This window comes from Meriones unguiculatus, chromosome 16, assembly GCF_030254825.1.
Source record: "Meriones unguiculatus strain TT.TT164.6M chromosome 16, Bangor_MerUng_6.1, whole genome shotgun sequence".
Taxonomy (NCBI): Eukaryota; Metazoa; Chordata; class Mammalia; order Rodentia; family Muridae; genus Meriones; species Meriones unguiculatus.
In genome coordinates, this window is record NC_083363.1 from 725263 (window position 1) to 741931 (window position 16669).

Consider the following 16669-nt stretch of genomic DNA (forward strand, 5'->3'; position numbering starts at 1 on the left):
GATGTTTCTCTCTAGCATCTGTGGCATGTTCCCTCTTCAGGCTGAGACTGCTCTGAACCTCACCTACATCATTTCTGGGCAATTAGCAACTGCTTTTGATTCTTCTGTAGGCTTTAATAAGACCCAAAGTTCATAAATTCTCCAGTTTCAAGGAAGTGTTTAATTTTATAATGTTATACTTTTGTGTGGTCAGGGGTCACACAGCTTGGACTGGACTCTCCTCTCTTATCTTTCCTCTCTCCTCAACTTTCCTTTCCTCACTCCTCCCTCTGTCTCAGGACAATCAAATATTGGAGGCTGGTGCTCAACCACTCAGTTCCAGCTCAAGATTTGTTCATTTAACTTTTTCTCTGAGACTTTACGTTGCCCAGACAGACCCTGAACATGCAGTCCTCCAGCCTCAGCCTGTGGAGTAGCTGTGATTCCCCATCTGGGCCCCCATGGCTGCCTGGATTCCCCCCTTTGGACAGTTTCTATAGCCCAAGCATGCACAGTGTTCCATGAGGCCTGCTTTCCAGAAGGGTCCTAGGACTGTTTATCAGTCTAGTGAGGTGCTAATTGTCTCAATACATTTCAGACTAACTGGGCTTTTGTTTTGCAGCAGTAACACTTGAAATCTATTCTCAGATGTTCGCAAGAGAATGTAACCTCAGCACTGCCCCACAGGGCTCCTGTAGCTTGTGATTGATGTCTCCGGAGGACCCGCCCTCCATCCATCTCCTTCCTCCATCCCCCACTCCCAAACCCTGACCATCACCATTCTGCTCTCTTCTGAGTTTCACTTCTTTTCTGAGACAGGTTCTCACATAGGTCAGGCTAGTCTAAAATTCACAGAAATCCTCCTATCTCAGACTGCTGAGAATTGGGATTATAAACTCATGCCACCACATTCTGCAACATTTTCATTCATCCATTGCTTGTGTTATTCTTGTTGTTTTGAGATAGTCTCATGTAGCCCACAGTGTTCTTCAGCTCACTGTGTAGACAAGGATGGCCTAGTCAGGTGTAGTGACCCATACCTTTAATTCTAGAATTTAGGAGGCAGAGCCAGGCAAGTGTCTATGAATTCAAGGATAGCCTGGTCTACATAGAAGTTCTGACACAGCAAGACTACACAGGCAGACACTGTCTCAAAGTAAACACAAGACAAAGATGGCCTTGAGCTTCTGATTATCCTGCCTCTAGCTTCCTTCCAAGTGCTGAGACTTGCAAGTCTCAAGTGCAATGGCTTTTCAAGACTATAATGCTAGAATTAGAGCTATGGGCCACTGTACCTGACTAGGCCATCCTTGTCTACATGGTGAGTTGAAGAGCTCACTGGGCTACACAAGACTATCCCAAAGCAACCACATGCCTGCTTTCTTTGAGTTCGGCTTCTTGCATCTCCTCAGTGAATGAAATCACACTTAGTACTTAGTTACTTCATGTCACCTGAGTCCCAAGAATCACATCACTTTTCTCTGAGCACTTTATCCTAAAACGTCTAAGTTCCTTCTTGAGCAAGGAATTGTATGCTACACATTGACAGACAGTCCCTGGAGCCAATGGTGACAGCCTGGGTTAGGGTTCATCAAAGTGCGTGGCTGCAGAGCAGATAAAACCCCACGCTAGGCAGCACCCCCACGGTATCGCCATTTCTATGCCGTAACATCCCACAGATGTATTTCCTCCTCGGTCCCCTGCCTCTGCAGGCTTCCTTGAACAAAACTTTGGATGGTTTATACCATTTCTTTCCCTTCGCCCCTCAGCATATTTTAAGGTTACCTATCCACAGGCATTTCTTGGCCTGGGGAATTACACTGCCAGTTTTGTTTTTTTGTTTGCTTGTTTTTTCATTAAAAAAAAAAAAAAGAGAGAAAAAGCCTGATGTGGTAGTGGTAGGGAAAGACAGCTTTCACCTTCCATAAAGGAAAGAGAGGTGCTCGCTCCTGTGTCAGGAGACAGGTTCCCCATTGCCCACACCAGAGACAGCTTCCAAAACACCCCGAGGCAGGGCTCACAGAGTGCCTGTTCTGAGCTGAGAGGCAGACAATCCAGTCAGAAGAGTTTACAGACTGTACTGGGCATGGTAGACAAGGGGCAGCCAAGCACGCACAGGCCATAACCTCAATAAGGGCAACAAGCCTGGAGTGAGGGCCCGGGGGCAGGTACAGGGAGGAGAGGGGGTTCTGAACCTGAGCCTGCCTTGGGTGTTCGCAGCTACACCAGGAAGGAGTGTGACGCTGAGCACCAGGGCCAGTTCCCTGCACCTTAAAGAAGTTGGTAAAGGAACATAGCTTTGTTTGGCCAAATCAGAGAGGGAAAGACTCCTGATTCCCTGAAGCACTCTTATGGTTTTATAGCCACGGTGAAACCAAGCCAGGGAATGTGCTCATGCTAAAATGACTGAGGCAGCCATTGCTGTCTGCGAGGCAGCTGAATTCCTTCTCAGACCTCAGCTTCTTTGTTCCCCAGCTCGAGGAAAAATGTGAATTATAAATACTTTATTTGTATCGCTTAATACTGGTGAGGAGAAAAGGAAGAGTCTCTCTTCAGAGTTTCTCATCTCGTCCAGGGCCATGGTTCCAGAGCTGTGAGAGTGAAAGGAAGAAACAGTCAGGGAGAGAATCCATCACCAGAGTGTAGTTATCAGCTTACGCGTGACTGAGAAAATACCACTGCAGTTCATTCAAACCTTGTCAGTCCGTATTTAAAAATCAGAGAGATGGGACTGGGATGCCGCTCAGGTGGAAGAGGTCTTAGTTAGCACTCCCGAAGCCACAGGTTCCTGGCACCACATACACCAGGTTTGGTGCACAGACCTGTCAGGTAGGCACTTAGCAGGCAGAAGAAAGTTCCGAAGTTCAAAGTAGTTTTCAGCCACATAGAGGCTCCAAGGCAGCATGGGCTGTGTGAATTCTGGGGAGGGCGGAGCTAGGGCATGTCTGTGTGCATTCCTTTTTAGGAATGAGGATAGAGCCAGTGAGACCCATCAGCAAGACACTTGCCAGCGAACCCACACGTAGAAAGAGGAAATGACTTCCAGTAGCCATCTCTTGGCCTTCGCAGGAGACCAGAATATGTGGGTTTACACAGGCGCGCGCGCGCGCGCACACACACACACACACACACACACACACACACACGCTGCAGAAATGTAAAATAAATTAAAATTTTCAGCTGTGAAATGTAGCGTGCCGTGTGTGTGGCTGCCCTGGCTATCAGTTAACTTGTGCCAGTGGTAACAGATGAAGCCAAGGACATGGATGTGGCCTGACGCAAAATTAGAAATTTAAATCAGACTGGAGGGTGGTTCACGATTTTGTTTTTAATTTGAAGACAGAGTCGTCGAGGATGACACATGGCTTTGAAATGTCAGAAAGCTGCAACCCTGGTTGCAGACTGTCCTCATCTGGCTGGCACAGGCCTGGCTGGCTGCACACGGCCTCTGGCTCCGAGTCCCAGGAAAAGATGGGGTTCTGCTACAAATCGCAGAGCTGAAAAACCTTGTGTTTAATCTTGGGGGTCTTCTCCACTCGAGGAAAGAGGTGCCCAAGAAGGGACAAGCTTCGTCCCTGCCGCTTGCATCCCTCGCCTGTCCTGAGGGGTAGGTGCGGAAGAGACTGCAGAGCACCCAAGGGAGCAGCCTTAGGGGCTCAGGGTGATATGGCTGCAGGCCACTTGGAGCCCCAAGAGGGGGAAGACCTGTTGGTCAAAGGAGGTTTGGAACGTGTAGACATGCTTGCCGGTGAGGACATCGTAGAAGACAACCTCCCCGCAGTCGTGATCCACGTGTACGCCCACTCTCTTGAGATGGACCGGGATGTTCTCCAGGGCATTGCAGTTGGTGAACGGCTGGCATCCGGAGGCGGAGATCCTCAGTGCCCAGATGCAGCTCCCTGCGCTGCGGTTCTGACTCTGGGACCTTTGAGCCAGCTCTGTGGCCACGCCCACCATGCACGCCCCACCCGAGGGCCCGTGGATTTGTGCTTCCCACACCTGGCGGCCTGAGGAGAGGCCTGGGCAGCCCCTCACACAGTGGAAAGGGTAGAAAGGTCGAGGTTTTGACTGCCTACTCGAAGCTCCTCCACCAACGGTGTACAAGGTCACTTTCTTTAGATCCTGAGAAAAGGTGAGGCCTGGGTCAGCTGAGGTGACATCCAGGGTCACAGGGACTGTGGGAAAATAAAGAAGAGGAAAGAGGGGTAGCTTGAGTCAAGTCCTCCTGTGCCCTGCTTTTGAGCTTCTTGTGGTGCAGCTGGAGGAGAATTTCTGTTTCAAATCCCAGCCCAGTTCCCAGAGAAGTCTTGACTCTTGCCTGTTTTGGTTTTCTGAGAAAGGGTCTCAGGTAACCCAAGCAGCACTAACCCCCACTGTGTGGCTGAGAAAGATTGTGAACTCCTCATCCTCCAGGCTGCACCTCCCTAGAGGGCCACTGTGCCGAATTCCCTGCACTTCTCCCCAGCCCCTCTCCCCACCCTCCTCCATCCCAGGTCGCAAAGTTAAGCCCTGTTTTTATGAGGTGCTGTTTTGCAGGTGCAGAGGTAAGCTCCCCCAGGGCAGTGGTGGAATCGTTTCACAAGGAGGCCCTGAATAATTTGGATCTTGTAACAATGAGGGCGTTCTTCTCCAGTCCCCAATTTCTTGGGTCTCAAATGGCAAACAGTTGGGGCTACTATGAGAGGTCAGGGCTCAGCCTAATTTTTCTAAAATGGAGTCCCTGAGGTGTGGGAGGTGACTCAGCTAATAAGGCACTTGCCCCCAAGCAATCTGAAAACCCACGTGGTGGGAGACCGACTCCCCTAAGCTGTCCTTTACTTTCACACATAGGCACATGTACACACACACACACACACACACACACACACACACCATCCAGAGAGAGAGAAAAGAATAAAAGACTGGTGAGATGGCTTAGCAGGTACAGATAGTTGCCACCAAAGCCCAGAACTGACATAAAGATGTAAGGAGAGAATAGTCTTCATAAAATAGACTTCTGACCTGTACTCTGTGGTCCTTACCTCCACTGCACACAAACACACACACACACACACACACACACACACACACACCCTAAATACCAAGAAAAGAAAATATTTAAAGTGATAAAAGGAGAGAGAAGGGGAACATCCAGAGGAGAGAGCCCACACCTCTCCCAACTCTTCAGTGAGACAGCTGCTGAGTGTCCTCTAGAGGCTGTCTGTGGTGGGCACGGAGCAGTGGGCACAGCCAGCCCCTCCAGGAACCTAGAGTAGGGACTACGCTTTGCTCCAGAGCAATGCTGAAGCAGTTGTTGCCCCCCAAAGGGTGGAAGTGGAAAGGGATGGACTAGGGCCCCAGTTTGATTGACGCATCTGAAGGACAGGAAAGGAGAAAAGAGAGGTCAGTAGAACAACAGGTCCCCCTGAGCTCCAGGGGCAGCAGGAGGGACGAGGACCAAGCAGCAGGGGGCTAGCACTAGGGGTCCCCTGATGGAGGCTAGGCCTTTCCAGGGGAAGGTTTGGGAAGAAGAGGTAGAAGAGAGGCCTGCCTCTCACTCGACGTCTAGCCGTCTCTGGCACCTGACGTCTGCACAATCACACAGCCCTTCCTCTCACGCTCTCCCATGGCTAGTCTTTCACTCATCTGTCTGCTCTTTGCTTATTCCTGTGTCTCTCGGGGGAGCAATCCTTCATGCGGGGTGTGCTGCTGGCTAGGATGCTCTTCCTGGGGTCTGGTCTCCATCTTTTCCCTGCTGTATCAGAGCTGCGGGTGTGAACAGTTTGCCTGGAGACCTGGAGGCCCTCTCTTCCCTGCAGGAAGACCAGTGTGCCAGGCAGGAGCCCTACCTGAGCTGGGCAACACTGAGTTACTCTTCTGTAACAGGCGCCCTAGAAATTGGAGAGAGAAAACAAATTTCAGGTTGGTAACAAGACGTTGCAAATATTAAAGGCATAATGAGAATTGGCGACTGAACCTGGCTTTTACCTTAGTAACCCTCATAACTGAACCACCTCAGATGACATCATCACAGGCTATTGTATTAGGTGACGTCATCATAAGCTGTTGTATTAGATGACATCATCACAGGCTATTGTGTCAGTGGTCAGAGCTCCTCAGCTATGCTAAGCCAGCAAGGTCCAGTAGGTCAGCTCAACCATAGACTGAGCTGTGTCCACCTAAGCTTTGTGCAATGAAGAAATAAATTTATAAATTTCCACTTGTTTAAAGGACCTTTTAAACTAATGAGGGTGTCACTATGATTATCTAAATATAACATAACAAAACAATTCTATAAGCTCTCCATTGGTGTTCACACACACCTGGGCCTCCTCAGTCTCTCAAGGAGAGACTCCCCCTTTTGTATTTCCCACTTTCCTCAAAGCGCAGGATCAGCTCACACTTACAACTCTCCATTTCCTCTTTATTCAGGCTGTCCAGGAATGTGCTCTTATCGCTCTTCCCTTCAGCCTTCAGGTTGTCTGTAAGGAGAGAGTGAAGAAAATGGAGAGTGCACTGAGGTTAAGCAGGTAACAGGACCTCACAGCAAGGCACTGATTGCAGATGCTGGGAGAGGTGGGGCTGGGTTTCTCTCACAGTGTCAGTGAACCCAGATGGCACCAAGGAGGGAGAGTGGCCCCAGGGCCTCCCCACAGCAGCTCTCCAAAGCAGCTCTGTGCAGAGCAAACGCATTAGGAGCCACAAACATGAACCACTAAATTTTGAATTTTCTAGATACCATTTTGAAAATGTAAAAGACCAGGGCATGCTGACAGTCAGGAAGCTAAGACAGGAGGATGACAACTTTTAAGCCAGTATATGTGAGTTCCAGAGTCTGGGCTATTCACAGTGTCTCAAAAGAAAATAAAGTGGGGCTGGAGAGACGGCTCAGGGGATAAAGGCCAGTACTTTTAACCAAGTGGACCCAGGCTCAAGTTCCAGCACCACTGAAACTCCAATCCCAGGAAATCTGGCACCCTCTTCTAACTTTCGTGGGCCCAGGCACGCTCATGATACTTGCACACGGAACACCCATACAAATACCATAAATAAACTTTAAAAAAGAAACAATTAGCTCAGAATTTTAAAAAATATACTGCCATTTCTGCTTGTAGAGTAAAAGGTTAGTGCCACCTGGGCACAGTGCTGGGTGCTGGAATCCCAGGTACTCAGAAGGCTGAAGTGGGGGACCCTCTGGGCTCCTCAGTAAGAGGCTACCCTGGGTGAGATTCTGTCTCAGAAACGTCTTGTTGCTGTATTTCTGTTTGTTTTTGTTTTCATGGCCATATTTTACGTTCTCTTCTAAGTCTTTCAGAGTCACTGTGTATTCTTTACCTACACTATGTGAGAATGCTATATTCTGCTACCCAGGCATACAAGCGGCCATCAGCAACCAATCTAACCCCATGCTCACCACCTGGTAAACGGTTCTGAGCTTTGGCACTGGGGGTGTATGTAGCTCAGAGGCTGGTCAAACAAACACAGAGTCCTGGGCTCCACCCTCTGTATGTTAAACCTGCCGAGCCTGGTACAACACAGCAGGAGGAATTTCTGGGTAACCATGCTTTGAATGTCCTCAGCATTCAGTCTGGCTTCTGGGAGGCCTAGGGGCCCGGCACTGGCTAGTTCAGGCAGTGATGGAGAACACCCTGAGGCAGGAAAGCACAGGAGGTGATGGCTACCCTCACCTTTGAATTTCTTCAGGGTTTCTGTAATGGACTCATGTCGTGCTTTAGCATCACTGCTTTTTTTCTCCAGGCCCGCAGGAACTGGGGTTGGGTTGAGAAACTTAAATTCCTTACTCCTGTGGAGACATGGTGATGTGAAGGGTAAGTTCAGGGGATGGAATCCATGCTATCTCCCTGTCCGCTAGTTCAGGGGATGGAGTCCACGCTATCTCCCTGTCTGCTAGGCAGGAAGAGCCTGTGAGATGGGTTCCTTCAGTGGAGACAAAGTGAGGAATACGGTCCCGAGCTGTGTGTGTGAGCTGAGTGTCAGGAGGCCAGCACTGGGGATATAGGACTAAGAGAGGTCAGACCTGAAGAAACATAGAAATGAAGATGGAGATGGATGCAGAGAAGGGAAAGGGGGTAGGGAGGTAGAGTCGCACCCACTTGATCAAAAGGAATGTGCGGGGGGAGCTGGGAAAGAAGCCAGGTTGTGGGGACAACAGCTGTGCTTTTACCTGGGGCCACGTTTATGGCCGAGTTATGGGGGATGTGAACAGAGTTGGATATATGCTGAATGTTGTATGTGTGAGCGAACCAGAAAGCACAGTGCACTGGGGATGCCCATCATACCTGCTCAAGATGTCTTTGATGTCCTGGAAGAGAAAGAGAGAACAACTTCAGAGCTTGCCTATGTCCCCGAGAGGCAGTTCTCAGCTGGAGGCAGAGAGAGAACACTGTTCCTTTTCTCTTCTCTCTCTGCTTCTGTGCTTGTAGCTCTCTGCCTCTCTCTCCTCTTATCTCCGTCTTCTCTCCTCTCTCCTACCCATTCTGGAATGCTACCCCCAAAACTCCTGCTATGGATGGGACAATGTTTAAACCTCAGGAGGAACAGAGTGAGGAGAGAATAAAGAGTAACATTTGGGAGATGGATTTTGCCTCTGATATGGAACCAGGGAACTCAAGGTGGCAGTGTCAGGACAAGGGATGGAAGGTGCTTCATGGGATTCTTCAAAGAAAACAGAACAAAACAAAAAGGAAAACCAGAAACCAGGTGTGGTAATCCCAGCACTTGGCTGTTCCATTACTCCCCCCCCCTTTTTTTTCCTAAGACAGTTTCATGTAGCTCAAGCTGGCTCAAGTTCTTTGTATAGCCAAGGTTAGTCTTGAATTAATGATTCTTTTCTGTCTGACTCTTGAGTACTGAAATGGCAGGAGCATACTATCATGTCATTTCCAAAATTAATTTTTACTATTTTAAATCTAAATTTAAAAACTGAAGCATTGTAAATACCCTTTCAGTTAATTACAGCTTTATTTATTTAGTAGGACTAATTACATTTTCCCTCAATAATTGATACTTTAGTATTTGCATTGAGGCATGCACGATATAAACTAGAGTTGAAAGATTCAGAACCAAAAAACACTCAAAAATATAAAATAGCTCATTAATATGTTTAAACAGGCTGAAATGATTACATTTCGAATACTGGGTTAAATAAAATGTTCTTATTGAAAGTGCTTTTATCCTGGTTTTTTATTTGTTTGTTTGTTTGTTTGTTTGTTTGATGTTTTAGGCAGGGTCTCAGTAGGTAGCTGTGCCTGGCCTGGAGTTCCATATGTAGACCAGGCTGACTTTGAACTCACAGAGAACTGCCTGTCTCTGCCTCCCAAATGCTGTAATGAAAGGTATGCCACTATAACTGATTCTTTTTTTTTCTTTTTAATTAAGCTGTTAGAAATATGGCTTGAAGTATCTTTCTTTTTATTATATTTTATTTTTATGATTTACTAGTAAAATGTTTTATTTTTATCGTCTATTAATTGTGTATATATGTATGTCTGTGTGTGGGTATATGCATGTAAGTGCAGGTCCCTGTAAGGCCAGAGACGTCAGCCCTGCTGGAGCTGGCGTTACAGGTAGAGGCCAGTGGAAAACTTGTGGGATTTGGCCCCACTCCCCCCACCATGAGGGTCTTGGGGACGGAACTCGGGTCCTCAGGTTTGGTGGTGAGTGTCTTTGTGCACTGAGTCATTTGTCTGGCCTTGAGGTATATTTCTACGAGGCAAATGCGTCCTACGTTATAATTCTAAACTGCGAGCTGTATAGCAGCTCATGTCTAGTCTCAGCACAGGAGAAGATCAGGAATTCAGTGTTATCCTTGCTTGCGTAAACATTTCAGGCTGCACGAACCCTGTCTCAAACAACAAAAACTTCTAAGTTTTGTATGACTGTCGTTCTTTTTCTTTTCCTTCCTTCCTTTCTTTCCTGTGTGTGTGCACGTGTGTGTCCAGGATGGCCTTGAACTCCTTGAACCAGGAAATCCTCCTGCCTCTGGAGTGCTAGAATGACAGGTGTGAGATGACATGGCCAGCGGGTTGAGACAGTGTTTTGATCTTTGTTCATGGTAGCCTTGCACTAGCAATGATCTTCCTGCTTTGGTGCCCTGAGCCTTGGGAGGGGCTCTGGTTCTCAACCTTCCTAATTCTTCAGCTCCTCAATACAGTTCCTCATGTTGTGGTGACTCCCAACCATAAAATTATTTTTGTAGCTACTTCCTAACTGTAACTTTGCTACTGTTAGGAATTATAACACAAATATCTGATATTTCCGATGGTCTTAGCAACCCGTGTGAAAGGGTTGTTTGAACCGCACAGGTTAGAACTGTTCGGTTAGGTGAAGAGCAGGAGTTGGCGGATTAGTTCGGGGAATCAGGTAATGATGATAATAACTCACACTTCATACGTGAGGCTTATTAGGAGAAAGGACATGGTTAGCATGGGGCCTTGGGGTGGAAAAGCGTTAGAAAGGAACAGTGCATTATATCAGAGACAAAATGAATGGAGCCTTATGGGGAGGGGGAGGCTTCCCTCTAAAACCTGGAGAGGATCTTTATCAAAAGGGATTACTTAAAGTGAGAAAGATAAGGGTGGTGGATGGGATGCCGGGGTTGATGGGACTGGGGAAATCTTCCAAACGAAGGAAAGAATCTGACTTTTATATCTTTCCAGGGCGTAGTAGGAGCTTCTCAAAATTTAGATTTAGGTGACAAAGGGCATGGAGGAGCCAGGTATTAGTAGCTGTTAGGCCGCAATGTAACACAGATTCTCAACTCTCTCTCTCTCTCTCTCTCTCTCTCTCTCTCTCTGTCTCTCAGAAAGTGTGTGTGTGTGTGTGTGTGTGTGTGTGTGTGTATGTATGAGAGAGAGAGAGAGAGAGAGAGAGAGTTCCCAAAGGACTCACCTTCAGTAGCTCTATGGATGGTGCTTGTAGCCTGCATTTCAGGGAGTTGGTGAGCTTCCTGAGGTTGCTGAGCTGCTGCTCGGTCACAGAAATATACTGCCCCAACTGCCTGGCTCCCTGCTGCTCCAGCCAGTCCAGCCTGGACAGGAGAAAACGCTCCTCCTCGTCCAGGCTCTGATGCAGGCGCTTGAATTCCTCAAGGATCTTTAGTTTCTCCAGATGTACCTGGGCCTGGGGACAACAGGAGGGATGGAGGAGATGAGATGGGCATGGGGGGGGGTCCTCCACGCCTCCTTCAAGCCATTACCCTCTGTCTGTTTTTCTGTCTGTCTGTCTATAGGGAAAGTCTCACTGTATAGTCTTGGGCAGCGTAGAATTCACTAAGCGCAACAGGTTTGTCAAAGGAACTTTTATTTGCCTGTTTTAATTGTCATCCCAGAGGCCTGCAGAGGCCTCGTCCGGGAAGCCTCCCCACCATCTAACCCAGGCCTAGAATGTTTTCAGCCTCTGAGACTTCCTGCTGAATGAGCTCACCCTTTCTTGTTCTCACTGAGCTCTGGGCTGGCTGGTTCAACTCTGCTGTTCTGGCTCAGATCCTCTCCCAACTAGATTATTCAGTCTGGGTTCTTCTCTTGGCCTCTGAATTGCTCTGCTTTGCCTCAAACTATCTCTAGCAATCTGCTCTAATGTCTTGGCTCCTCCTCATTCTCTGGCTCATCTGGTCTTCACCTGAGTTCTTTCTCTCTGTAGCCTGTCTTTCTGTTACTGTCCTGGTAAAACTGCCTCCTCTCTCCCTCTTCATTGCCCCATAAGAGCTTCCCTTTCCTCTCTTTTCTCCCAAGAATTGGGTGTATCCTATTCTGTTAACTGTTTCTCTCAATTATCACCTTTTCTGTCTCTCAATTAGACACCACTTTAAACATGGTTGTTTTAAATATGGGATTAAAGCTGTGTACCACCATGCCTGGACTTAAGCTTTTCTTTACCTGATACTTGCTCTATAGCAGGCTGGCCCTGATCTCTGATCTGCTTGCCTCTGTCTCCTGAATCAAGACATGTTTGTATTCCAGCTAGATCACACAGACCTAGAAAATCTTCGGAGGTGATTTCTTTCCAGTGCAGCCATGTTCTGAATTAACTTTCTTCTGTGCACACTGGCCTTGAGTTCATAGAGACCCACCTGAGTCTGCCTCCTACGTGCCAGAACTAGTGCGCATCACTACCTGGCACCATTTACTCTTTAAGCATATTTGATGATTATACTGAGATTAGTTTATAACAGCTTTCTGGGGCATACCTGTGGGCAAGGAAAGGCAAGGAGACTAAATCACTTCCTGCATTCACAGATATAGGCGGGGCCAGCTAGATGTGCTGGTGCACAACTTTGCACTCTCAGCACTTGGGAAATGCAGGCAGGAGATTCGGGAGGTCAAGGCCAGCCTGGACTGCTTGAGCCACAGTCTCAACAAACTATAGTGGAAGTTTTGGTTTCTTTAAAAACTCAGTTATGTAATGTAAATATGTTTTTGCTGTAGTCCCAACTGTGGGGTACAGGACTGCCTTAGCTTATCCACAGCTGATCACAGCCTCAGCTCAGAGAGGGGGAGGGTCTTTGCCAGCCAGGGAATTAGTGGAGTTAGTGGAATTCTGAGGACTCTGGGAGAGAATAAATGCCAGCACGGAGAGAGGAGAGAGGGAGAGGAAGAGGCTTTGAGGAGGCAGAAACCTCTGGTGGCCGTCCAGGGAGTCAGCTGTTTATGGCTGCTTGCTTTATGCTTCCTACATGCTTAGGTAATATTATTTCCTTCTAAAGTCTCTGATGGGGTTGAAGACTAGATAGTTATAGTCTTGCTAAATTAAGCTTAGTTCTTTAAGAACTAAGACAATGTCTTAAGTCTAAAAAGATGTTTCTTGGTTGATAAATGCAAGTTAGAAGAAAGTGATTTAGGTACAGAACTTTGGACTCACCAGGGTAGGATAGATAGTGGAATAGTTTTCCAAGGTTGCCAAATACAAATGGACTGGACATTGTAAATGTAATTATTACCTGATAATTCTCATATTTATTCTTATTGTATACAGTTTATTAATGTTAGAAAAAGCCATTTTTTAAACAAAAGGGGGTCATGTAGTGGAAGTTTTGGTGTCTTTAAAAACTCATATTATGTAAATACACTTTTGTTTTAATCCCAAGTGTGAGATATGGGACTGCCTTAGTTTATCCACAGCTGATCATGGCCTCATGTAGAGCGTGTTCTTTGCCAGCTGGCAGCAGCCTCATGCACTCAGAGAGAGGTGTGGTCTTTACCAGCTGCAGATAGTGGAATTCTGAGGACTCTGAGAGGGAATAAACGCCGGAGCCCAGAGGGGGGGAGAGGGTGGGTTTCAAGGAGACAGATGGAAGAGAAAGAAGGCTGCCTGTTCATCCTGCTGCCTTTGCCATTTGCTGTTGCCATCCTGCTAGATACCCTAGCCTAATGACTGAGACTGGCCTTTTCACAAGGGACCCGACCACCTTCGCCATCCAGAACCAATTCTAAAGAGGTCCATGTCTACAGAGGTCCCTTTCTCTTCTAACCAACCAATCAAACCAACAAGTCCCGTAAAGATGGCCCAGGGGTTGAGAATGCTTACTGCCCTTCCAGTCTACCTGAAAGTCTTACCTATGTAAGGCAGCTCACAAATACCTGTAATTCCAGTTCTTCCAGTTTCTGCCGGTATCTGTGCATAAATCACTCACACAGACACATACACATATATAAAAATAATAAAAATAAACCTTTAAAAATGCAAACAAAATCCGGTGGAGATGTTTGGCGGTGTCACAGACTCTGTGGGTTTGTTTGTTTGATTTTGCTTTTGTTTTTCTGTGTAAGTCTCTAATTAGAAAAGGCCTAGGTGAGCCACAGCCTGCTGTGGGTGGAAGATCAGACTTCCTGGTCCACTGGCGCAGCACCCAGGCAGTAGGTCAGCACAGCTCAGGGGCACGTCTCGGGCACCACACCCTCTGCTCTGCCCCTCACCTCTTGTCAGCAGGACTACGTTCTGCTTGGTGTAAAGAAGGCTAGGATTTCAGCAGAGATGCCTCAGTTTCCTTGAAAGTGTTTGGAACGAGTATTCTTACCCTGAGTACCCGGATTTCTCCTTCACCTTGCTTTTTCTCTTCAATTATTTTTTTGTCCTTTTGCTTCAAATCCTGGGACTGTGACTCAATCTGCACCTGTAGGGAGAAGGTGCTTCAGTCAGGCTCTGCCTCCTGGGAGGCAGGGAAGATACCCCAGGGTGCTGATGTCATTATTAGCAGCCCTCTTTTTTCTCTCACTAGGAGCAAAGGGGGCGATGGAAAGAAATGGAACTTTAGTGACTTAAGAAAACATTACTGATGACATTTGGATGACACATTGGTTTTGTCAGGGAAAGACGTCCCCTTGTCTGTCCTACCATCTTCTTTAAGAGATGGATTTCATCGGTCCCACAGAGAGGCAAGGCTAGGACCATTCAAGGAATGGAGCTCAGCGGTAGATAGAGCACTGGCTTGTCTGGCTGTCCCAGGCCCTGCTTTGCCTCCTCTGGAAATTAGCAGTGGTCAGCTGGGAGAGGAAAAATGATTTCTTGAAAGTTATAAGTAGACTGAGGAGTCTGGACTTGAATGAGACCTTCAGAGATAGAATTTGCATTTGAAAAATAGTATATTATCAATTGTGTGTGCAAGTATAGCAGAGTGCCAAGGTGTGTGTGTGTGTGTGTGTGTGTGTGTGTGTGTGTGTGTGTGTGGTGTCAGAAGACCGCTTCAGGGGTGAGTTCTCGCCTTTTATCTTGCATGTTCTGGGGATCAAAACAACTTTCTCCTTCCACTATGTGGGTCCTAAGGGTCGCAACCAAGCTCTCAGGCCATCTCACCTGCCCCAAAGTATCATTCTGACTCCTCTTCTCCTTGCCTTGGTTATAGACTGGCATTTTCCAGAACTCAGTTCTTTGAGCCCACTGGGCCTGCCTCAAACTGCCAATTCAAGTACAAAAGTGTGGCAATGGGAGCCAATCAGCTGGAGCTGGCAGCAGCTCCTGTGTCTCCAGGGAACTCTGCCCTGCTGGGCTGGGGACAGAGAAGGGCCCGAGTGCCTACCTGGTAGTTCTGGGCAGCCTCGTCTATCAAGGTGACACTGTGCGATCTGTGGTCCTTGGAGTCCCGACACACCACACAGAGGAACAGCCCATCCTGCTCACAGAAGTAATGCAGCTTTTCCTTGTGCTTCTGACACCTTGTGTCGTCCCCTTCTCGCTGGGTCTCACCAGGAGCCATAGCCTGGATTTTCTCTGCAAGACTAGCCAACAGCTTATTGGCCCGGAACGTATGCCTACTCACAGAGAATTTGCAGAGAGGACATTGAATGTTTTCTGACGTTCTCCCAACCTGACTGATGCACTGCAGGCAGAAGTTGTGACCACAGTCAATGGTGACAGGCTCTTGTAGAATGTCCATGCAGATGGGGCAGGTCACTTCCTCCAGCAGTTTCTGCTGTTGGCCTGCCATGATGCAGCAGCAGGGCTATTTGAGATGTGAAACCCACAAGCCAAGGCAGACACCGGTGCTGGGAAGGAAAAAGGAAACAGGAGGCAGAGGTTGAAGAGTCTCTCAGCTGGAGGACCAGTGGACAGATGAAGAGGGGGTTAAGTAAATGAATGACAGAAAAGAAACTTAAATGGGGAATACTGTAGAGAGGGGGAAACAGATGGTCAGTCCTACCTCACTGTCACTCAAGAGCAAACAGATACTGTGGCTGCAAGCTGCCTATAAAGGAGAGCAAATTTCCTGGACTTTGAACTAATTAAACATATCTTTCCAAAGCAGTTTCAGAGAACAGAGGGACAAGGCGTCAAAGTCCGCTCAGCTGCAGCTGGGCGTGGCAGCCTCAGGAAGGTGTGTTATACCCCGACCTCATACCCACCGCCCCACCCCATCTTCTGTTGGGCTTTCCTCCCTGTCTATGGTGCCCCCCCCTTGTTCTGTTTCAGCCAGCCTATTTCTATCCGTTTCTGTACTTCTCAGACCTCCAGGTGGCCTGCCCTGTGGCCTTCTTCTTGACGAGGGAAGTCCCAGCCAGTGTCACGAAGGTCCCCCTTCTGTAGCTCCACACTTCAGTCCTTGTCCTTCCTTCCACATTAATGTCCCCTGGATTCTATTACTCTCTCAGCCCCACTACGACCTAGTCCCCTTCCTTCTGCTCACGGTCTCCCAGACCTTTGATTGCTACTTGATACTTTAAATTAAAAGGCTTTCATTTAATCATTGATAATTTCATATGTGTATACATTCTATCTTGATCCATATCCCAATCCCTCATCTTACTCGTCCCAGATTCCTCCCACATGCCCCCTCCCAACTCCAGCCTTTTCTTCTCATACATATTGGGGTGTTTTTGTTTTTGTTTTGTTTTGTTTTGTTTATTTGTTTGTTTGTCTTGAGACAATGTTTCTCTGTTTAGTCCTTGCTGTTCTGGAACTTGTTGGGTAGACCAGGTTGGCTCTGAACTCAGATTTACCTGCCTCTGCCTCCTGAGTGCTGGAGTTGAAGGCATACCCCACTGCCCGGCTATTTATATTTTTTAAATAGTTGATTACTTTTATGTTTGGGTGTTTTTCCTGTATGTATGTATCTAGGTATGTATGTGTGGATGTAGGTATGTGCACTATGTGCATGCCTGGCTCCCGTGGAGGTCAGCAGAGGGGTTCTATACCCTGGAACTGGAATTACGGATGTTTCTGAGTCCCCATGTAGGAACTGGAAACCAAGCAAGTGCTC

General features: G+C 47.6%; 1 protein-coding gene across 1 annotated transcript; it reads right to left on the reverse strand.

The window, feature by feature from the left end:
* Positions 1 to 3287: 3287 nt before the first annotated feature.
* On the reverse strand, positions 3288 to 15607 carry Trim31 (tripartite motif containing 31). Its single transcript, XM_021662488.2, has 8 exons — positions 14993 to 15607; positions 13994 to 14089; positions 10870 to 11100; positions 8259 to 8281; positions 7647 to 7762; positions 6366 to 6440; positions 5808 to 5849; positions 3288 to 4154 (listed from the first exon to the last, which is right to left on the reverse strand). Exons 1-8 carry the CDS (start codon positions 15398 to 15400, stop codon positions 3628 to 3630), a joined length of 1518 nt encoding a protein of 505 aa, XP_021518163.1. The 5' UTR covers positions 15401 to 15607; the 3' UTR covers positions 3288 to 3627.
* Between the last annotated feature and the right edge of the window lie 1062 nt (positions 15608 to 16669).